Source organism: Haematobia irritans, chromosome 3, assembly GCF_050003625.1.
Source record: "Haematobia irritans isolate KBUSLIRL chromosome 3, ASM5000362v1, whole genome shotgun sequence".
Lineage (NCBI taxonomy): Eukaryota > Metazoa > Arthropoda > Insecta > Diptera > Muscidae > Haematobia > Haematobia irritans.
In genome coordinates, this window is record NC_134399.1 from 7,031,290 (window position 1) to 7,055,878 (window position 24,589).

At 28.6% G+C, this 24,589-nt stretch overlaps 1 protein-coding gene across 1 annotated transcript in view; it reads right to left on the minus strand.

Moving 5' to 3' along the window:
- Window positions 1-24,589, minus strand: part of bi (T-box transcription factor bifid) — a 207,420-nt gene that overhangs the window by 114,430 nt on the left and 68,401 nt on the right. Inside the window, exons 2-3 of the mRNA XM_075300775.1 lie at window positions 22,624-22,737; window positions 19,555-19,708 (exon numbers count right to left, since the gene is read on the minus strand). Of these exons, the coding sequence (XP_075156890.1) occupies window positions 19,555-19,708; window positions 22,624-22,737 (268 nt within the window). The remainder of the gene's footprint in view (window positions 1-19,554; window positions 19,709-22,623; window positions 22,738-24,589) is intronic.

Genomic DNA, 24,589 nt, shown 5'->3' on the forward strand with positions numbered 1-24,589 from the left:
ATTACATAACTCCTAAATTTATGCTACAAATTTTTAACCTTAATAGCCTAAATGTATGCAATAGAATATTTGCAATGTTTTTTTTATGAAGACCCAAAACTATTTGAAATGTAAAAACACTGTAACAAAAATTATAATTCATAAAAATTAAAAAATATATATAGCCCATAATTCTCTACATCTAAATCTCTATTCTAAACCATAATATCCTAGAAATATGCTACGGTATATTTTTAGCAGATTTTTATAGCAACTGTAGCAACAGTTTGATAAAAAAAAAAATACACAAAGCAAAACAAATTTGTATGAAAATATATGTCGAGATTTTTTTTATTGTATTTTTAAAAATAAATATATCATAATATCCTTCAAGTATGCAATGATTTTTCCACAATTCTATATATAAAGTTATGTTGTAAAATGCGGATATCTTGCTTGACAATAATGTCTAGAAATTAAATTCGCATAGAACCATTATATTCTCAATATCTTAGGTGAGATTAACTCTGTAGAAGTTAACATACATCAACCGTCGAACGGAACGGACGTGTTTTTTTTTTAATAGTGGATAAACTCATCGTAATAGGTACCTACTAAGAATTTCAAGTGTGGTGGGATATTAAGCCACCATGCAGCGATATTCAAAGTCATCCACCGGGTTGTTAACTTCAGGGCCCAGTGGACGGGTATCGACTGGAGTTATAAATTTGGGCAATGACCAAGAGTTAGGCCCAATTAGTCGACGGGTCGACAGGTGGCGACACTCTGACAAGTCGAACTTTTTCTAAAGTAACGACATCAAAAGGAGGTAATCCCTCACGAAAGAGATTCAAGTTACGCAGAAATGCTTTGTTTATCCTAAAGAAGTTAGGATCAGTCGACCCAAGCACGCTGTCGGCTAAACAAAGCGATTCCTTAAAATGGGCTCAAGGAATTCTTGAGACTGGAAAAAGGGAACGGTCACCGGATGAGCTGCCATCCTCCAAAAGGGATCAAAGATCGTTTACCTCAGTTGGTAAAGACAGCCTTGTGATGGCTATCATTAATAAAGGAGCATTGGACGCTATGGTTCCAAAGTAAAAATGGGGGGAAATTGAGAATGCTGGAAAAGTTTCCCGGCCCAGATCCTCGACACCAAGAGGCTGGTTGGTATCGAGGACGATGTAAGCTAGTCGCATTTGAGGACCAGAGGTCTATAGAATGTTTTAAAGCTGCTCTGATACTAATTGGTGAAGTTTGGGAAGGGACTGCTATAGAGTTAGTCGAGAAGAAAGACATACCGGCTAGACTTAGAGTACATGCGTGGATTAAAGGTCTGTTAAGAACCCTGAAAATATTTTAAGAAAATGACAAATGTCTTATACTAAAAAAATGGGAGCCAACGTGGTGCAATGGTTAGCATGCCCGCCTTGCATACACAAGGTCGTCGGTTCGATTCCTGCTTCGACCGAACACCAAAAAGTTTTTCAGCGGTGGATTATCCCACCTCAGTAATGCTGGTGACATTTCTGAGGGTTTCAAAGCTCCTCTAAGTGGTTTCAATGCAATGTGGAACGCCATTCGGACTCGGCTATAAAAAGGAGGTCCCTTGTCATTGAGCTTAACATGGAATCGGGCAGCACTCAGTGATAAGAGAGAAGTTCACCAATGTGGTATCACAATGGACTGAATAGTCTAAGTGAGCCTGACCTAACCTAACCTACTAAAAGTATGCAATGAATTTTTAATACGAAGTCTATATAATTTTCAACAACAAAAAATCGTTAAATAAATTTGGAACTTGGAATACCCTAAGCGATGGTACTTAAACTTCAAATACATTCACAAATATCAAAGAAAACCTTTTACAAAATAAACTTAGAACCCCTGAAAATATCTTAAGAAAACAAAAACAAAATTATCATACTAAAAGTATGCAACGAAATATTTTATTTAAACCTTTGAAAAAAGAAAATTCGCAGAATAAGTTTAAAAGGCCTAAAAAATACGAATACGAAATCGTAGGACTGTGTCAATTTGGCAAAATATAAATCATAAGAAATTTGCCAAAGTTGGCTACTAAATGTTATATGTACCCCCTAAAACTAGGCAACAGACATTTTAAAAATAAAAAAATACTATTTTAAGGATTCTTAAATTGATATTTTTTAAATTGATGAAATATCCTTCTAAAAAAACAATTTGAAAAAAATTAATAAACTTTAGAAAAAGGCCTTCCCTCAGGACGGTCAGACTCATTTTTTCCTCTGCTTTTTGCATCTTGCAACAAACTATGAACACACTCTTCTCCATGGTGCTTTTTCCATATCTGCCTCTTAGTAGCTGGCCACAAAATGTCAAAAAGAAATGAAGTAGTGTTTCATATCTTAGGTCTGCATCTCTGTGTGTAACATTTGATGCCTTATCTATTGACATATATGTGTATACCCGAGCATACAAAACTATCTATGGCCATATCATTTCAGCAGTATTTCACCATCACTTCTACTTCTAATGCCAAAAGAAAAAAACACATTGAACTCTGCATCGGTTTCAAAACCATTTGACATGGAAAACCTAGGGAGCAATGGAGTGAGCTCTCTTCTTCCTTGGGTATACATTTAATGAACAACAAAAGGCCAATGAGATATAATAGGGGGAAAAAAGGGTAGTATCAGTATGGTCCTTTGAGTTAATAGCTTTGTTAAAGATCTCCGCCAAGATTAGCCGAGACAACAAATGTTCAAACGCCTAATCGTTTTGTTGTTCCCAAAAAAAGGGGGCATTTTGTAGTAATAACCTAACGCAAAGCACTGGCACACATAAACCATTGCTCATCATTTGTCGGATGCAATCCTTCTATTTGGTTTCATGCAAACATATCCATCTATTCTTGTATCACTCCATAAAGAAAACCACATGTTTTAATCAAGCTGGGCGAGACTCTGGGACAAAATGTGACAATATTATGTGGTGACTACAACAACTGAACTAATCGAACCATCGGCAATGGGATGAGCGAAATAATAGAAGGCATTGTCAACTGGAAATTACTACCAAGATATTAACAGATAACAACACAAATAGAGGGATATAAAGAGCAACTGAAAAACAGGAGCAGATGTATATATCCTAGGTTAAATCGAAAAAAAAACTAAAATGGGGCAAAGCTAATAGTTTAACTGGCATCAACTGGAAATCCTTTTAAGTCCCCTAGGCCAGCTAAAGTGACTATGTGGTAATGGTAGGGTAATTAGAAACTAATACCATTTCATAAAATTTACAAATTAGGTGAACTCTTGGTTTGATGAGATGTAAAGAATTAAAATTTTACAAAATCAATATGGTAATGAGAAAGGTAATGATATGCGATATAAAAAATAAGGAGAAATGTAATACCTATAAATTTACATGGTTTTGACAACAATAATATCAAGGAATTAGCAATGTAATGGCTATGGTAATGTCTAAGAATCAAGAAAGTAATATGTATGGTAATGGAATCTTCTTCCAAAGCAATGAATGCGATTATTCACCAGAACTTTAGGTAAGAGAAAATGTAATAAATAGCTATACAATCAATGGGGAAAACTTCAAGGTAAGCAATGTAATAGTAAAGGTAATGTCCAAGAATTAATAAAGTAATGGGAATGGTAATGACACTTCATTCCCAAGAAATGAATGACATTATTCCAAAATACTTGAGTTAATGGAGAATTTAATAGCTAATAATTAATAAAAAGTAATGTAAGATATTGCCAATGTAATGGTATAGGTAATGTCTAATAATCATTAAAGTAATGGGAAAGGTAATAAGAAATTATTTTCGACCTCCCAAAAACAATATAATTAAAAACTTATGAGGTAATATTGATAAATTGGCTTATTTGGTTTTTAATATTGCAATAAAATAAAATAATCCATAAAATGCAGTACACGGCATAAAAAATATGTCAATAAAATCTATATCTACAAATCAATAAAGTAATGGGAATGGTAATGGTAATGAGCTAAAATACAAAAATATATACAAATTATAGAATTCTTTCGCCTTAGTTTTTTTTAATCAAATGTAATAATAAAGGCAATGTCCTAGAATCAATAAAGTAATGAGATCTGCAAGGGGAAAGAGATTTTCAGCACAATAAAATAGGCAGGTTCTGTGAAGTAAGGGCCTACGTTTAGAGTTTTTTAATAGCTTAAATATGGAGTAAGATAGGTAGAAAAAAATGCTGGCCGATTTTAGCTAAACTAAAAGAAATTTCTTTCTTATGGCTGAAAATTTTATAAGGTCTATGAATTTTCAATTTTTAGTTTTTCAGATTTATAATATTAGTTTTAAAATAAAAATTATTTATTGCTATTATTGTTTTTTAGAAGCATATATAAAAAAATAATAAGTACTTGGAAATCACTAGCATAAATCTGTGGGGTTTGAAGGGGCTAGGCAAGAGGATAAGCTTTTTCCAAATTTATTATTTACCTCTCAAAATATCTTTCCCCTTCTTCTTACGATGAAAATTGATCGGAAATTTATTTTTTTTTAACATTACTAAAGTAACAAGCATGGTAATGGGTTTAAAGCGGCTAGGTAAGGAGTTAAGCATTTCTTTCTTTTATTACTGGACAAACTTTCAAAATTAGTATTCTTCTATTTCTAACTATGCAAATTAAGCTGAGATTTTTTCGTGATTTTTTACCTTTTTTTAAAAAACAAGCATGGTAATGGGTTTGAAGCGGCTAGGTATGGGGTTAAGTATTTCTTTAATTTATTATTAGACTAACTTTCAAGATAATTGTTTTTCTATTTCTAACTATGAAATTATACCGAAAATTTATTATTTTTAAAACTTTTCTAAAATAACAACCATTGTAATGGGTTTGAAGCGGCTAGGTAAGTGGTTAAGCTTTTTATAAAATTTATTACTGGACTAATTTTAAAATAATTGTTTTTTCTATTTCTAACTATGAAAATATACCGGAAATTTATTTCGGATATTTTTAAAATTTTTTCTAAAATAACAACCATTGTAATGGGTTTGAAGCGGCTAGGAAAGGGGTTAAGCTTTTTATAAAATTTATTACTGGACTAATTTTAAAATAATTAAAATAATATCGGAGATTTATTTCAGAATATTTGTAACCTTTTCTAAAATAACAAGCATGGTAATGGGTTTGTAGCGGTTAGGTAAGGGGTTAAGTTTTTTGTAATTTATAACTAGACTAACATTCAAAATGTTTTTGTCTTCTTCTAACAATAGGAACTTGGCCAGGAGTATTTTTCAGGATTCATCTTACAAATCAGTAGAAAAAGACGATAATGTAATAGTTTGGAAGCTTTGAAGTAAGGTGTAATGTAATGCATTTGCTTTATGGCTCGATTATATATTCTGGGTTTTCGCATTCTATTGGCCCACTTCTTTTTATAATAAAGATCTTCCATATTCTAACAAAGAAATTTGGTTCTGGAATTTAATTTTTTTTTCATTTTTTTAATTAATTTTTATCATTAGGAAAAATGAGAGTAAGTTGCTAGGTAAGGAGTTATTCAATTTTTATTTTGTTTTTAAAATAAATATCTTCTGTAGTGAATCAAAAATTTTGAAATTTTTATAGTTTATGGTTCTTTTAAAAGAAATTCCCAAAAAAAACATTTAGTCCTTTTAAATGAACTACTTGTTCCCAAATTTCATATAGAGCTCTCTCCTTCATAGAAAAAAATATTTTTTGGATTAAATCACAAAATTAATTAATGCAATTTTTTTATTGGAACTGCTTCATCCACACAAATCGTAGCATCAATTTAATGTTTAAAAAAAATAAATCGATACAATTAAAATTTTTAATTGAGCCAACTGATTTCTGTGATTGATTTGTGATTTTTTATTTGAATATTTTTTTAATGAATTATTTGTTTTTAAGAAATAATTGGGATATTTTTTCTGTGTACCACTTCCTTCTGCCTAATCACCTATGATTACTACACACAAAAAAAATCTGTTTCAATCACGAAATTAATTAATCCAATTAATGTTTTAATTGAAATGTCTTCAATCACAGAAATGATAGTATCAATTAAAAAATTTATTGAAGGTCAATTAAAAAATTAATTGATACTATTAATTTTTGTGATTGATTTTTGTTTCAATTAAAAAATTTGTTGAATCAATTAAATTTTTAATTGAATATTTTTTAAAACTCAATTAAAATTTTAATTGGAAAATTTTTCGCGAAATTTTTTTTCTGTGTATGATTAACTACCTTCGAATAAGTTTAAATGCAAATCATTTTTAAACATATCTCCTTCAAAAAAACTCAATTAAAATTTTAATTGGAAAATTTTTCGCGAAATTTTTTTTCTGTGTATGATTAACTACCTTCGAATAAGCTTAAATGCAAATCATTTTTAAACATATCTCTTTCAAAAAAAACTTCCCAGAACAATAAGCAATAAATGCTAAGGGGTAATGAGTAGTAAGGAGCACAGTAAGGTATTATGCCAAAGCGAGCAGTAAGGCATTATGCCAATAATGTAGTTTTTTGATTCATAAATATACCCCATTTTCTGGGTAGTTTTAAATTAATTGCTCGACTGATGGTAATTGGTAAGAACGGATGGTAATGGGTAGTAAGGAGCACAGTAAGGTATTATTTCAAAGAGTAATGTAAGGCATAATACCAACAATGTAGTTTTTGCTTGATAAATTTCCCTGATTTTCTGGGTAGTTTTAAATTAAGTACTCGACAGATGGTAATGGATAAGAAGGAGTGAAGTAAGGCATGCTGTTTCCCAGTATTTACTGATTAAATATTTTTTCATACATTCTCAACTTATATAGAAATGATTAGAAACTGGCGTAGTAAGACTTTTGTTAGTCATTTCATTCATTTTTCAAATTCTTCTTTATTAATTTGATTTTTAAATACAATTCATTTAATGAGATTTTATCACAGCAGATATTACAACAAATGAGACACTGGCTGGCAATATAAGCTATGTTATTTAAGATACATATTATTAAAGGCAAAAACAGGTTAAAGCAAAAACAGGTAAAACAGGTTTGTTAGTAGAGTACTCCACGAATAAAAATATTTTTAAAGAAAATTTTGGACCGCTTAATGAAATTTCTACTTCCTACCAAAAATTAAGAGGACTATTTTTTAGGAAATCATATTTTTATATTTTTTTAGCTTAATTCTAAACTTAAGTAGATGACTTTAAACTTCTTAAATAGCCGATCTTGACTCCATTTCAATAAATGGAATTACTTTAAATTTCTATACAATGTCTTCGACATTTATCCAGATTGAGTAGAACTCACAAGAGTCACAAATACACATACGAAGCTTTCGTAGCAACGCTATATTTGCTTCAAAAACTATTCTATGACCACTATTTTAATTTAGGAAAAATGTTATGCTTGATTACCTTAGAACATAGACTAAGTGTAATTCACTTTTGGACACATGTCCTTTCGAAAATCTCCCAGGACAACCAATATCAGAGGACTTGTTTCAGAGAAGGACTTTATATTTGGGTACAGCAAAAGAACGTTCTGTTTTTTTTGTTCTACAAGAATAAAACTACGGTCGAGTGATACAACTATGTTCGAGTGATGATTTGAAGATGTTTAGCACTTGAACACAATTTCTACATATGAATGCACTTTTATCGCCCCAACCCCACTGGAGTATTAGGAAATACCTTAGACATGGTATCTCTATTTAAACTTAATTGATGCTCAGTCATACGTAACATCCTGGTAATCATCCTGGATACAGGACAGGACAAGACAGGACATACTAAAGGGATAAAATAAGAAAACAAAATTCTTTCTTATATGGTGGTGTGGAGGATATGGTCCACTAACAGTCAACCCAATCACCAACGACGCCATACTCTTAGGAAGTGTGTGGGTTCGCTGTATACGGGGCTGAAGATGACGCATGACGCCATGTGTAGTCCCTGCTTATATTTCCATGGGATATTTGGAACAATTGAAATAGAAAATCAAAGGAAATTTCTGGCCAATTTAGATGTTGTTTTGCCGGCCAAAAATGTTAAGATAAAAATAAATCATCCTTTTTTACAAGGACCTATGAAAGAAGACTCGTCCTAGAGGTCTAGAGTAGTCTGGATGGGGAGGCTTTTATATGAAAACGTGTTTTTCTTCTTAAAGAGCCTGAAAACTTTATGCTTGATTTATTCTAATTTTATTATAAAAACAGGTCAAGTAGTGAGAGTGTGTATAAAACTTTCCTGAATAGCCTGATGATCATCTGCCTTCTCTGTTGGATATATGTAGCTTATCTTTCATGCGTATGGGTGTGTGTGTGTGCAAAAGCCTTATAATTTTACATATCCGCAGGGTCGTTTTGTGGCATAGTTGAAAAAAAAACATACCTACCATACATTCCTTCATATGTCCTTTCATACATCCATCTGCAACCCCTATCAAACGATCGAACTACAAACAGACCGACTACTCCTATAGAAATGGAAGAAAAAAAACGAAAACGAAGACAACAACAACAACAACAATGCTGGAAAACACACATAAAAATTTTGGTTGTTTTAAAATTGAAAGGGAATTTCGTTTTTATTGCTTTAAACAAAAGGGTGCGAATGCTCTTCCTGCAAATCAATATGGCCGACGTTATCATTATAATGTCGTGAATGAAGAGGGGTTCACGCAAAGCATAATGCACGCATACTAACCCACACACACACTCACAAACGAGCCACCGCACACATTGCTTGACTCTATGGGAGTAATATTATAGAGAGGAAATCGTGTGATTTGTATAGAAGACAGACTCTCTCTCTCTCTATCTGTGTTATAGGCCTTTGTAAGCCTAACACTCTCAATTTTATTGAAATACAAAGACAAGTTAACAGTTCGAAAATCATTGTTATGAGTTTTTAAGAGAGAATCTAAGGCAAACAAAAAAAACTAAGTGGTAGAATTTGTGGTTTCCCTTTTATTAAGGCTACACCCCTAAAATTTCCGGAAATCGTTTACAACAAAATTCTAAAAAATCGGCAAATAAATTTAAAAGAAAAATATATAGACAAAAAAAATATTTTTAATTTTATTTTATTATTTTTTGTTTGGTTTCAGAGAGAATATGATCACCGAAGGTGTATCGAAATATCCGAGAAAAATAATTTTTCAAGAATTTGTTAGGGCAACACCGGAAATCGTTTACAATACAATTAAAAAATGTCGGCCTTTAAATTAAAAAAATAGAGTAAATAAAGAAAATATTTCATTTCATTTTATTGAGTACCTACACAACAAGATTAAAATCTTATAATTACAGTGCCGGATTATAAATGTTAAAACATCTCCGACTTATAATAAGTATAAACAATAATTAAATTTTAAAGATAAAAAAAGAAAAATTTAAATAAATAAAATAAAAATTAATATTAATATTAAAGAAAAAAGAAGAAAATTACTTTTAATATGCAAATCCATTTTTAAAAATATTTTTGGGTTTTTGTTTGGCTTCAGAGTGAAGATGATAACCAAAATATCCGAGAAAAACAAGTTTTCAAGAATTTATTAGGGCAACACCCCTAAAAACCTCAGGAAATCATTTACAATACAATTTAAAAATTTCGGCCTTTAAATTAAATAGAGAAAATAAAGAAAATATTTCATTTCATTATAATTCAAATAAATAAAATAAAAATTAATATTAATATTAAAGAATTAAGAAAAAATTACTTTTAATATTCAAATCCATTTTTAAAAGTATTTTTGGGTTTTTGTTTGGCTTCAGAGTGAAGATGATAACCATAATATCCGAGAAAAACAATTGTTCAAGAATTTATTAGGGCAACACTCGTAAAAACCTCAGGAAATCATTTACAATACATTATAAAAATTTCAGCCTTTAAAATAAAAAATAGAGAAAATAATGAAAATAATTTTTTAAAAATATTTTTGGGTTTTTGTTTGGTTTCAGAGAGAAGATGATAATCGAAATATTCGAGAAAAACAATTTTTTTCAAGAATTTATTAAGGCAACATCCCTAAAAACCTCCGGAATTTTTTACAACAAAATTTAAAAAAATCGGCCTTAAAATTAAAAAAATAGAAAAAATAAAAAAAAATATTTTTAAAAATAATGTTTACTTTTTGTGTGGCTTCAGAGAGAAAATTTTCACCAAATGTGTATCGAAATATCCAAAAAAAAAAATTTTCAACAATAAAATAAAAAAAACTAACACCAGCTTTTTTATTAGCTCATGACCTCAAGCCAAACAAAAACCAAAAATTTATAAAAAAATCCACAAGTCAAGAAAAAAAAACATTTTTAAAAATATATAAAAATTAAAAAAAAAAAAACAAAAAACTAAAATTAGTATTCTAATTTTAAGTACAGTGAAAACCCTCAAGCTTGGACACTCTGTAAACCGGAAACTTCCGCAGAAAAAAAAATATTTTTTATCTTCAATCATGAAATCAATTGATCCAATTAATTTTTAATTGAAATATCTTCGATTACAGAAATTATAGTAATAATCACTAATTATAAAAAATCCACAAGTCAAGAAAAAAAACATTTTTAAAAATATATAAGAAATAAATAAAAAAAAAAATAAAAAACTAAAATTAGTATTCTAATTTTAAGTACAGTGAAAACCCTCAAGCTTGGACACTCTGTAAACCACAGGAAAAAATTTTTATCTTCAATCATGAAATCAATTGATCCAATTAATTTTTAATTGAAGTATCTTCGATTACAAAAATTATGGTAATAATCAATAATTATAAAAAATCCACAAGTCAAGAAAAAAAACATTTTTAAAAATATGTAAAAAATAAATTAAAAAAAAAAACAAAAAACTAAAATTAGTATTCTAATTTTAAGTACAGTGAAAACCCTCAAGCTTGGACACTCTGTAAACCGGAAACTTCCACAGAAAAAATATTTTTTATCTTCAATCATGAAATCAATTGATCCAATTAATTTTTAATTGAAATATCTCCAATCACAAAAATGGTAGTAATAATCACCAACGTCAATTAAAAAAAAATTGTTCCAATTAGAAAATTAATTGATACGATTAACTTCTGTTATTTATTTTTGTTTCATTTAATTTCAAAAAAAAAATTGTTGAACCAATTAAATTTTTAATTGTATATTTTTTTTTAAATTCAATTAAAATTTTAATTGAAAAAATTTTGTTTTGGATATTTTTTTCAATGCATATTAAAAGTAACCTCTCATAAGTGGACACGTCGCAGAGGAGGCTTCCATGAGTGTCCACTTATGGGAGATTTCACAGTATATGTAAGAGAGAAAAAAGCGTAGCCAAAAAAAAAAAAACAATGTCATCTCTTTTTTTATAAAAAATAATAATAATATATAAAGTGTAACCCCGCAGAGGCTTCACTGTAGTCGATTTTCCTATTCTTAACCTCCTTATGTCGTTGCATATATGCATGTGCTGATGTCCTTAAGCATGGGTGTATGAGTGTGAGTGTTGCCACCAGTTTTAAACTATAATTATAAAATTATTACACATAAGGGAATTGTATGATAATACCAGACCAGAGTTAGTAGTAAAAAAAAACACACGCCATAGTTATGATAGGCCTTTGTAGAATACCCCAACCTCATTTTGTGGTTATGTTTTGACACGCACTTAAGTTTTCAGAAAACTTTTTGTTGTTGTCCAGTTGTTTGTCAGTTTTGTTACAGGATCCTTTGATATCCTTATGTTTAACAGTTCAACAGTTCATTGAGCAATAGGAAAAACGTAAAGCCCCTATTTCCAATCAATTGCCCTCGCTATCTTTCCCCAAAAGCCATCGTAAATGCTTTTGTTGTCCTGTTGTTTTGCGGTACAATTGAAGGATAATTGAAGTTTCGGTCTCAGAGTTAATAACAAGCCTTATGACACTCTATCTACTTAGTTGGTATTCGGTATTATTTTGCCTTTCAGGCCAAGTGTGTTGAGAAGGTGACAGGTGTCTAAATAGTTTTACTATGACACATTGGAATTTTCAAATTGTCGCCAGAGTTCGAATGTCAAAACAATCGATAAGTATGGGTTATGGATAGGTTAGAAGCTTTGTTCGTTAACTGGAACGTGTGTCATGTCATGGGCGGTATTTAATAGCCGGTGTCCTTTGATAATTTTAGGACTAACGTTTTCTATGGAACTTTTGTGTGGAGAGGGGGGACGGGAGTTTTGGTTTGTTCTCGAAAAGTTCATAGTTCTAAAGAAGGCTAAGGTAAAATCATTCACTGTTATTTTATGTTGAACATACTTATCAATTATCAGTTATTTAAAAATCCTGGAAAAATATCTATGATGATGATGATGAGGAAATGGCATAGGAAACGGAAACAGAAAAGGCAAACGAATTCCAAGAATTTTTATCGTAGAAAATTATATGATTCCTAAGCTTACATTTCCGATTAAAAAATTCTAGAGGGCGTAACGCTTAGACAGCAAAGTGCTGATTTGCGAAAACTTAAAAAACGCCCTTTTATTACTCAGAAAAACAAAAGGGTTGAAAATTTTGTAGACCGAAGGAATTGAGTTGAGGAAAAAAACATCAATGGTTTCAATTTTTCAAGAAAAGAAAATTGTAATAGGAAAAAAAATTTTTGAAACATGGGGGGGGGGGGTGGGTATACAAAAATTGCCCAAAAGCATCGAGACCACAAATCCTTCATATCATGGAAAAATTAAGTTTATAGGTTGAACTCTCAAAGCTAGTGTTTATTTGAAGTTATCGGAAGCATGAAAACTTTGTCGAAAGACCGACATAAGATTACTATCAAAATTTAAAGGCCTATCGCCTTATATATGAGGCGATATCACGGTTGCCAAAGTTGGTAAAATTCTACCAAAAATGGTAATTTTTTTGCTGTTTGGTAGATTACTGGAATTCTTGATGTTTTGGTAGATTTTTTTCTATATAAATAAAATTTTGACAAAATTTTCTATAGAAATAAAATGTTGACAAAATTTGCTATACAAATAAAACTTTGACAAAATTTTCAGTAGAAATAAAATTTTGACAAAATTTTCCATAAAAATAAAATTTTTACAAAATTTTCCATAAAAATAAAATTTAGAAAAAATTTTCTATAGAAATAAAATTTTGACAAAATTTTCTATCGAAATGAAATTTTAACAAAATTCTCTTTAGAAACAAAATTTTGGCAAAATTTTCTAAAGAAGCACAATTTTGCGAAAAATTTTATATAGAAATAAAATTTTGACAAAATTTTCTATAGAAATAAAATTTAGACAAAATTGTCTATAGAAATAAAATTTAGACAAAATTTTCTATAGAAATAAAATTTAGACAAAATTTTCTATATAAATAAAATTTTGGCAAAATTTTCTATAGAAATAAAATTTTGACAAAATTTGCTATATAAATAAAATTTTGACAAAATTTTTTATAGAAATAAAAGTTTGACAAAATTTTCTATAGAAATAAAATGTTGACAAAATTTTCTAGAAAAATAAATTTTTGGCAAAATTTTCTATACAAATAAAATTCTGACAAAATTTTCTGTAGAAATAATATGTCGAGAAAATTTTCTATAAAAATAAAATTCTGACAAAATTTTCTATAGAAATAAAATTTTGACAAAATTGTCTACAAAAATAAATTTTTGGTAAAATTTTCTATAGAAATAAGGTTAGGTTAAGTGGCAGCCCGATGTATCAGGCTCACTTAGACTATTCAGTCCACTGTGATACCACATTGGTGAACTTCTCTCTTATCACTGAGTGCTGCCCGATTCCACGTTAAGCTCAATGACAAGGGACCTCCTTTTTATAGCCGAGTCCGAACGGCGTTCCACATTGCAGTGAAACCACTTAAAGAAGTTTTTAAACCCTCAGAAATGTCACCAGCATTACTAAGGTGGGATAATCCACCGCTGAAAAACTTTTTGGTGTTCGGTCGAAGCAGGAATCGAACCCACGACCTTGTGTATGCAAGGCGGGCACGCTAACAATTGCACCACGGTGCCTCCCTTCTACATAATTTTTGCATAAAAATACAATTTTGACAAAATTCTTACCAAAATTTTCTGTAGAAATAAATTTTGGCAAAATTTTCATTTCTATAGAAATACAATTTTGACAAAATTTGCTATAGAAATGAAATTTTGCTAAAATTTTTCTATAGAAATAAAATTTTGCGAAAAATTTCCTGTGGAAATAAAATTTTGCCAACATTTTCTATAGAAATAAAATTTTCACAAATTTTCTATAGAAATACAATTTTGGCAAAATTTTCTACAGAAATAAAATTCTGACAAAATTTTCTATAGAAATAAAATTTTGACAAAATTTTCTATGTAAATAACATTTTTACAAAATCCTCAATAGAAATAAAATTTTGACAAAATTTTCTATAGAAATAAAATTTTGGCAAAATTTTCTATATAAATAAAATTTTGACAAAATTTTCTATAGAAATAAAATTTTGCGAAAAATTATCTATAGAAATAAAGTTTTGCGAAAATTTTTTACAGACATAAAATGTTGACAAAATTTTTTATAAAAATAAAATGTTGACAAAATTTTCTACAAAAATAAATTTTTGGCAAAATTTTCTATAGAAATAAAATTCTGACAAAATTTTCTGTAAAAATAATATGTTTAGAAAATTTTCTATAAAAATAAAATTCTAACAAAATTTTCTATAGAAATAAAATTTTGCTAAAAATTTTCTATAGAAATAAAATTTTGACAAAATTTTCTATAGAAATAAAATTTTTACAAAATTTTCTATACAAATAAAATTCTGACAAAATTTTCTATAGAAACAAAAATTTTGCGAAAAAAATTTCTATAGAAATAAAATTTTGCGAAAAAATTTCTATGGAAATAAAATTGTGACAAAATTTTCTATGGAAATAAAATTTTGACAAAATTTTCTATAGATATAAAATTTAGACAAAATTTTCTAAAGAAATAAAATTTTCACAAAAATTTCTATAGAAATAAAATTTTCACAAAATTTTCTATAGAAATAAAATTTTGACAAAATTTTCTATAGAAATAAAATTTTGGCAAAATTTTCTATAGAAATAAAAGTTTGACAAAATTTTCTGTAGAAATAAAATTTTGCTAAAAATTTTCTATAGAAATAAAATTTTGGCAAAATTTTCTATAGAAATAAAATTCTGACAAAATTTTCTATAGAAATAAAATTTTGCGAAAATTTTTCAATAGAAATAAAATTTTGCGAAAAATTTTCTATAGAAATAAAATTTTGCTAAAAATTTTCTATAGAAATAAAATTTTGCGAAAAAAATTCTATGGAAATAAAATTGTGACAAAATTTTCTATAGAAATAATATTTTGACAAAATTTTCTATAGAAATAAAATTTTGACAAAATTTTCTATAGAAATAAAATTTTGACAAAATTTTCTATAGAAATAAAATTTTGGCAAAATTTTCTATAGAAATAAAATTTTGGCAAAATTTTCTATAGAAATTAATTTCTGACAAAATTTTCTATAGAAATAAAATGTTGACAAAATTTTCTGTAGAAATAAAATGTTGGCAAATTTTTCTATAGAAATAAAATTCTGACAAAATTTTCTATAGAAACAAAATTTCGATAAAATCTTCAAAAAACTCAAATTTTGACAAAATTTTCTATAGATATAAAATTTTGACAAAATTTTATATAAAAATAAATAAAATTTTGACAAAATTTTCTATAGAAATAAAATTTTGCGAAAAATTTTCTATAGAAATACAATTTTGCGAAAAATTTTCTATAGAAATAAAATTTTGCGAACAATTTTCTATAGAAATAAAATTTTGCGAAAAATTTTCTATAGAAATAAAATTTTGCGAAAAATTTTCTATGGAAATTAAATTGTGACAAAATTTTCTATAGAAATAAAAGTTTGACAAAATTTTCTATAGAAATAAAATTTTGCTAAAAATTTTCTTTAGAAATAAAATTTTGACAAAATTTTTTATAAAAAATAAAATTTTGCTAAATATTTTCTATAGAAATAAAATTTTGACAAAAATTTCTATAGAAAAAAAATTTGACAAAATTTTCTGTAGAAATAAAATTTTGACAAAATTTTCTGTAGAAATAAAATTTTGACAAAATTTTCTGTAGGAAAAAAATTCTGACAAAATTTTCTATAGAAATAAAATGGTGAGAAACTTTTCTATAAAAATAAAATTTTTACATAATTTTCTGTAGAAATATAATTTTGACAAAATTTTCTGTAGAAATAACATTTTGACAAAATGTTCTATAGAAATAAAATTTTGATAAGATTTTCTATAGAAAACTTAAAAGCTTGTTTTTATAAAAAAAATCTATTGCTTCTCTATTTTTTATTTTTTTGTTTTTAATTCCCGTTTTTCCCATTTTCATTTAATGGTAAGTTTTCTATCTTTTTTTATTTTTTTTTCTTGCTTAGGAAAAATTTCTTTTCAATTATTTCTTGTTAATAAATATTTCAAGGTGATATTATTTATGATGACAAATATTCATTATCTTGCTTGCAGATGTTATGGTGGCAAAAAACCGCCATTTCACCAATTGCCTGACATTTAAAGTGCTAAAGACCATTTCTTTTCCCCAGGCCACCCCATCATGGTATGGTAGTGGCTTACCAACTATTTATAGTCAGGCGGTAAATTGTTGTCCATAGAAGATTAGCCTCGGTCTTATGGAACACACACCAAGTCTCTGGTGCCCGTTTATTAATCGACTCACAATTTTCATTTTATTGATCTTTTTGTCGGTGTCGGTAGTCTTTATCGGCTTGCCGTTTCAGATCTTTTGGTCTAAGTTTGTCGCTTACAGCATCCTCTTCTTTGCTCTCCCCCCAACCAAAAATTTTGCGGAATAAGAAGGGGTTTTAGCTAAACCAACATTTGGTCAATATTTCCAATGTTCGTTCATTACAACATGCACACGCAACGGGAGGCCAAAAAAACAGAGATGAGAAAAAAATACTGCCTGGCGGATTGACTCCCCAGTAGTCATCGTAAGCAAATTGTTAGTTTTTTTTCTTCTATATTATTTCCCGGCAGAAGATCTTCCTCCTTTTTTGTTACCCACTTCATAACTAAATAAATTCAATGAAGACCATCAACTGACACCGCCGCTGATAGTTTTGCATATCGTCCATCCATATATCCGTCCGTCTGTCTTTGCATGCGTCCATCCTTCCGTCCGCTAGCCATGGTTTATAACACATTACGTATAAAGGCGGCGGCGGCAACGGCGGCGTCTTCGGTTGTCTTCAAAGACCCCAAACAGGCAAATCGCTTATCCCAAAGACTGATTGAATAAAACCAACAAAAGTAACAATCAGCACCAGCATTCGCAGAGAATCTACTCAAAAACAAAAAAAGAGGAGACAACAACATGAATAAACCCTGCCGCCATCTAAAGCTTTTTGCCAGCTACGATAGATATTAATTCTGCCATTTTATCACCGATTTGTCCAAGTAAAACATACATCACTTTTCAAGTAACTTGAGGCTGTTCAATTGCCATAGCTTATGGCTTTGGGATAAATGTATATGGCGTTTTTCATTGTCGATCTGCTTAAGAAAAAAAAATATCTCATCGATGTGATATTTGAGAGGTATTTATGGTAGGTGATAGCCAATAAGAAAGATTACTGTTAACAAAATGTTTAAGCTAGGCCAAATTGGGGGGGAAAAAAGCATAAGCATTATTTATTTATGGTGGTTTATATTTCATAACAGGGGCTTTTCCCCTTATATATAAGGGGGATTCCCGGTTTGATCACAGCTATAGAGAAATGTCTTGGAAAAATAATAAAATTTTCACCCCAACGAAATAAAATCCTGATATAATGTTAAGCTATCGAAGCCAAATATATCAATAAATGTTTTTTACAAGAAAATTATTTAATTTTTTGTTCTAATCCCGAATACTTGTTTTTATGTATAAAAAGTATATATTTTTATCTGATACAAAAAATCAATTTTTTAAATTTTCATATATGTAGAACATATTTTTTATTTTTTTTTTTTTTAATTTTAAAATTGTTAATTTAAATTTTAAATTTTTTTGATTTAATTTTTTTAATTTAAATTTTTACATTTTTTGGATTTAATTTTTTTTTATAAAAAGTTTTAATTTTTTTTTAATTTTAATTTTTTTAAAGAAAAAATTTATTTTTTTTTAACCCAAAGAATAGTCTTTATGTTTAAAAATTTTTTTTTAATTTAAATTTTTAAATTTTTTTTTATTTTTTTTTTTATAAAAAGTTTTAATTTTTTTTTAATTTTAATTTTTTTAAAGAAGAAAATTTATTTTTTTTCTAACCCAAAGAATAGTCTTTATGTTTAAAAATTTATATATTTTTGTAAATATATATAAAAAGTTGTATTTTTTTATTTTAAATATTTAATTTAAAATTTTAATTTAAATTTTTATATACGAAGAATTTTTTTTATTTTATTTTATATTTTCGTACATAACATGTCACTTTTTCGATGTGATTCAGAAGCCACAAGAACCTTTTTTAAATGAACTTAAAAAATATATATTATTTTGTAAATACAAACTTTAGTGTTGTGAAATTTTGCTTACGATCAAAAAGTTGGATATGAATTCCATGCAACTTGGGTTTTATTTCTGATGTTTGTATCAGGAACTCTTTGGACTATCTCCTTGCCATATAACCTCAATGCAACATGCTATGAATTCAATTCATTCTCTTGGAGTGAAAGTAAATTACAAAACACCAAGGACCATGCGGTTAAAATTCAAAATAATGTAGGAGCATAAATTAAAAATATAATATAATATAATATATATATATATTTTTTTTTTACAAAAGTCTATGACATATTAAATAAGCTTTTAATTCGTAACCATTTATAAAAAAAAATAAGTTTTAGATTTAGGAAATCCATTTCTGTCACAAAGAATTTTGTTACTACAAGTGAAATATATTTCTGTTTTTTTTGCATTATTCCCTACACAGAAAAAAATTTCACAAAAATTTTTCCAATTAAAATCTTAATTGAGTTTTAAAAAATATTCAATTAAAAATTTAATTGTTTCAACAAATTTTTTAATTGAAATAAAAATCAATCACACAAATTAATAGTATCAATTAAATATTTAATTGGATCAATTAATTTTTTAATTGACTGTCAATTAATTTTTTCATTGATACTATCATTTCTGTGATTGAAGACATTTCAATTAAAAAATTAATTGGATCAATTAATTTCGTGATTGAATCAGAAAAAAATTTTTTTGTGTGTACAGGAGGTGTGTATATGTTATTGCATTATTTTAAATTTTAACCAATGATCCTTTAAATTTATTTTTTTTAACATTAGAAAAATATGTAATTATCTCAATTGATTGTCTAAGTAATTTCAGACATAATTCAACCATTTTAATATTGAGAGAATTTCCTATTTTTTGTTGTCCATGTATATCCTTGGTCTTTTATAAAACACAAGTATATGATAAATGGAGCGCTTATTGGATAACCCCAAGAAAAAAAGTTTGTTTGGTAAACAAAGAAAACGTACAGTACTTACAAATCCATGTTTATCACTAATGTTATTGGTCAGCTTTAGTTTATGAAATGAGACAACTTTTTGCATCCATTGTTCACCAGTGGTTGGTGAATCTGGATGGATGTACATGCGCTTGGGCATTTCGGGATCGGCTTTACCGGCAATCATCCAACGGCTAAAAAAACGTGAAAAAGAAATATAGTCATTGGGGGAAAAAAGGATTTTTAATAAAATAAAAGACTTTTTTTTAGAGAACCCTACAACATGTTTGGGGTAACCATATTATACTTAAAATAAATTTTTATTATTAATATTAGTATTAAATTGGCATAATAGTAAAAATATCGTTACTGCAATCTAAGATTTTTCTTTTTTCAAAATATAGCTTTATGGCTCCTCCAAAAAAATGACATTATTCTATAGTTGTGACAATCATAAAATTGTTATCAGAACCCAAGAATAAATTTAGTGGTATTTATTTATAAAATCAAAAGTCTTTGCCATTACAGGAAAGAAGGATTTTTAATATTACAAAAACGGTCATAAAATAAAATATAATTTTTAGAGAACCATAGAACATGTTTGGGGTAACCATATTATAATTAGAATAATTTTTATTATAAATATTATAATATAATAATATTATAAATATTATTATATTTTTCCTTATAGTTTTCTTTCCTACAAATATAGTTGTATCATTCCTCCTAAAGTATGACATTTTTGTATAATTGGGACAATGATAACATACATTGTTACCAGACCCCAAAAATAAATTGAGTAGTATTAATTCATAAGATAAAAAATCTTTGTCATTAGGAAAAAAAAGGATTTTTAATATTAAAAATACGGCCATAAAATAAAATATATTTGTTTGGAGAAACATACAACATGTTTAGGGTAACCATAATATAGTGAAAATAAATTTTATTATTAATGTTATAATTAAATTGGCATAATAGTAAACATGTAAAAACCGTAACCTGAGATTTTTTTTAACTATACAGTTATTGTTCCTCCTAAGATATAGCATTATTTTATAGTTGTGACAATCATAACATTGTTATCAGAATTAACCCAAGAATAAATTAAATGGTATTTATTTATAAAACCAAAAATCTTTGCCATTACAGGAAACAAGGATTTTTAATATTACAAAAACGGTCATAAAATAAAATATATTTTTAAGAGAACCATAGAACATGTTTGGGGTAATCATATTATAGTTAGAATAAATGTTATTATTTAATTGGCATAACAGTAAAAATATAATTTTAGAAACCTAACATTTTTATTTCCTAAAACTATACCTTTATAGTTCCTCCTAAAATATGTCATTATTTTATAGTTGGGATAATTATAACATTGTTACCAGAACCCAAGAATAAATTGAGTGGTATTTATTTATAAAACCAAAAATCTTGGTCATTTGGGGAAAGAAGGATTTTGAATATTAAAACAAAAACGGTCTTAAAATAAAATATATTTTTTAGAGAACCATAGAACATGTTTGGGGTAATCATATTATAGTTAAAATTAATTTTTCTTGTTAATATTATTATCAAATTAGTATAATAATATCGTTAACGCAACCTAACATTTATCCTTCCTAAGAATATTTTTTATGGTTCCTCTTAAAATATGCCATTATTTTATAGTTGGGACAATCATAACACTGTTAGCAGACCCCAAACTTACATTAAACTGTATTAACGACTAACAATCTTTGTCCTTAGGGGAAAGAAGTATTTTTAATATTAAAACAAAAACGGGCATAAAATAAAATATATTTTTTGAAGAACCATATAACGTGATTGTGGCAATCATACCATTATTAAAATAAATATTATTATTTGTATGATTGTTTAACTTTTTTATTTTATTATTTGTATGATTGTTTAATTGCCATTATATTGTTACCGCAACCTAATCGTTACCGCAACCTAAAATTTTTCCTTCCTAAAAATATATTTTTATGGTTCCTCCTAAGATATGGCAATATTTAATAATTGGAACAATCATAACATTGTTATCAGAACCCAAACATACATTAAACTGTATTAACGACCAAAAATCTCTATCCTTAGGAGAAAGAAGTATTTTTAGTATTAAAATAAAAACAGTCATAAAATAAAATATATTTTTTGAATAACCATATAACGTGATTGTGGCAACCATACTATTATTAAAATAAATTTTATTTTTGTATGATTGTTTAATTTTTTTATTTTATTATTTGTATGATTGTTTAATTGCCAGTATATTAAAAAAAAACGTTACTGCAATTTAAGATTTTTCTTTCCTAAAAAAAATAATTGTATGGATTCTCTTAAAATATAGCATTATTTAATAATTGGGACAATCATAACATTGTTATCAGAACCCAAAACTAAATTGAGTTGTATTAATTCATAAGGTCAAAAACCTGTGTAATTTTTTATTTATTTTTATACATTATTATGATTGTAAATCTTAATTGTAAAAAGAAATAATTCATATTTCATATAGTTGGGACAATCATAACATTGTTATCAGAACCCAAACATACATTAAACTGTATTAACGACCAAAAATCTTTGTCCTTTGGGGAAAGAAGGATTTTTAATATTAAAACAAAAACGGTCATAAAATAAAATATATTTTTTGAAGAACCATATAACGTGATTGTGGCAACCATACTATTATTAAAATGAATTTTATTATTTGTATGATTGTTTAATTTTTTTTATTTTATTATTTGTATGATTGTTTAATTGTCATGAAAGTGAAAAAATCGTTACTGCAATTTAAGATTTTTCTTTCCTAAAAATATAATTTTATGGTTCCTCCTAAGATACCAGAAACCAAAAATTAATTGAGTATGAATTAATATATAAGGTCAAAAACCTTTGTAATTTTTTATATTTATTTTTATACATTATTATTATTGTAAATTTTAAGTGCATAAATAAATAATTCATGTTTCTATCATAAAAATAAAATTCGTATATTTATGGTTGCTCCAAAAAAAAATTGATAATATTAAATAATTGCTACAACTATATTTTATTTTATTTTTTCTATAAAATGAAAATTTTACATTCTACTTACCTATTGTGGAATTTATAACGATAATCATCCGCCGCCACTATATCGAGCAGGAGTATATATTTCGCCTTGGCATCGAGACCAGACACACGAAATTTCATTTGGGGAAACATTTGTCTGCAAAAGAAAAAAAAAAAAAAATGAGGTTTTAATTTTTCTGCTTAATTCGACACAGATCATTGAGGAGTCAGAAACAACAAAAAAATAAATAATTGTAAAATTACAACATTAAAAGAAGAAAATTTTTAATTTTTCGTTTTTTTTTTGTTAACTTTTCAAGAGAAATTACTAGCATAGGGAGATGGCGTGGACTTGGACATTATCATTATCGGTTTTATCATAACACACACAGTCAGTGTTTCGTGCGGTCAGTTAGTTGACTGCCCATATTGTGTGAAGATCTCTTTCTCTCTTGGCTTAATGTGGCGCCAACTAAAGTGCACGAAAATTTAAATTTCCAATTCCATGTTCCCAGCCAGGAATGTATGTACGAATGTTGGCTATGTGAACCTGATGCCTAGTAGCCAACATCATCAGAGCAACCAGCAAACTAAGCAGTCAGGGCAGGCAGTAAATTGATATTTGTTTTGGGCCAAGGAAGTAGTAGAACCGACAGACAGACAGACAAACAGATATCGAGACTCGGGTACAACATTCGTTGCCTTGGTGGTATCATTGCATTAACACCCTGATGCTGGGGCTAGAAGAGTCAGTCAGTCAGCCAGCCTATGTTTGACGACTTGTACTCGAATTGTACCACCAAAGTAGTTGTGAATGTTGGGGCCTAATGTTCCAATTGCCAAACGACGATGCAGTCGACGTCAACGCCAGCAAGCCACCCATTATTATCGGCTAATGCTGTGGCTTCATTTGTCCAATTTGGGGAAATTGTTGTGGCAGCAACCACAACAGTTAGTTAAGTAAAAACAAACATTTTTATTTGGTCACAAACGAACGTGTTGAAAGGCTATACAGCTTGCCAAGCGCCAGCGGCCAACATTTAACTGCCAGCAGCCGGCCAAAAACAAGCAACCATCCATAAATGAGGAGCCTTAGACGAGGTGCTTGATGTTGTTGTCATCGTCGTCTTTACCAAATCAAGCTCTTCGAGTAATAAATGTTGAACTCACGGTTTCGAAAAGCTCCCATCATAAACCATGATGATGATGATGACGACGACGATGATGAACCAGAGCAAACATACAGCCTGCCCAGACCCGCCCTAACCATCCGCCTTTCTTCGCATCGATGCCTAACTGCCTGGGCCCATCAACATTCTCATTTATTTCGTTTATTATTGCTGCTGCCCCATTCCAAACTACCTCACAAATATGAAAATTATAACTTTGAGCAGCAATCACTCAATCTTTTTCCTGGCCATCGTTAGTGCTCCACAAAGAAATAAACAAACGAAAAAAACAACAACCAAGCACAACTCAATACCTTCATGGCGATGGTTTGTAAACTGGAGCCCTTGCTGGAGACTGAGCTAGGAATTAAGGTGAGCAATGCAGGAGCTTCTTTGGCTTCAGACTCATGAATCAAATTTAACGAATGTCTCGTCCATGAGTAACAACGATCGCCAACTCGTCCTCGTCATCATTGCCATCATCATCCCCATATTATTAACAGACGCCACAGAGCTGGGGTCCCTGCTCGCCCAGAATGAAGTGAGCGAGAGAGAGAGAGAGCATTGTTATAAGTTTTCGCGTCCAGACAAGCGACGCGACAGACGGAAAAATCAACAAACAAGCCCACTTAAAATAAACAACATAAACTGTTCAGGAGGATCTCCAAAAGGCTCAAGATTCTTTCACAACATTGTCTTAAGAATGGTTGCCTTTCGTCCGTCCGTCCATCCGTTCAATGGTTCTTCCTTCCGCTAGCTCTATTTAAGGACTTAAAGCGCCGCTTTATTTTCTCCTCTTCCTTTTCTCCAGATTCTTTTGGGGGAGCAATGAACAAACGG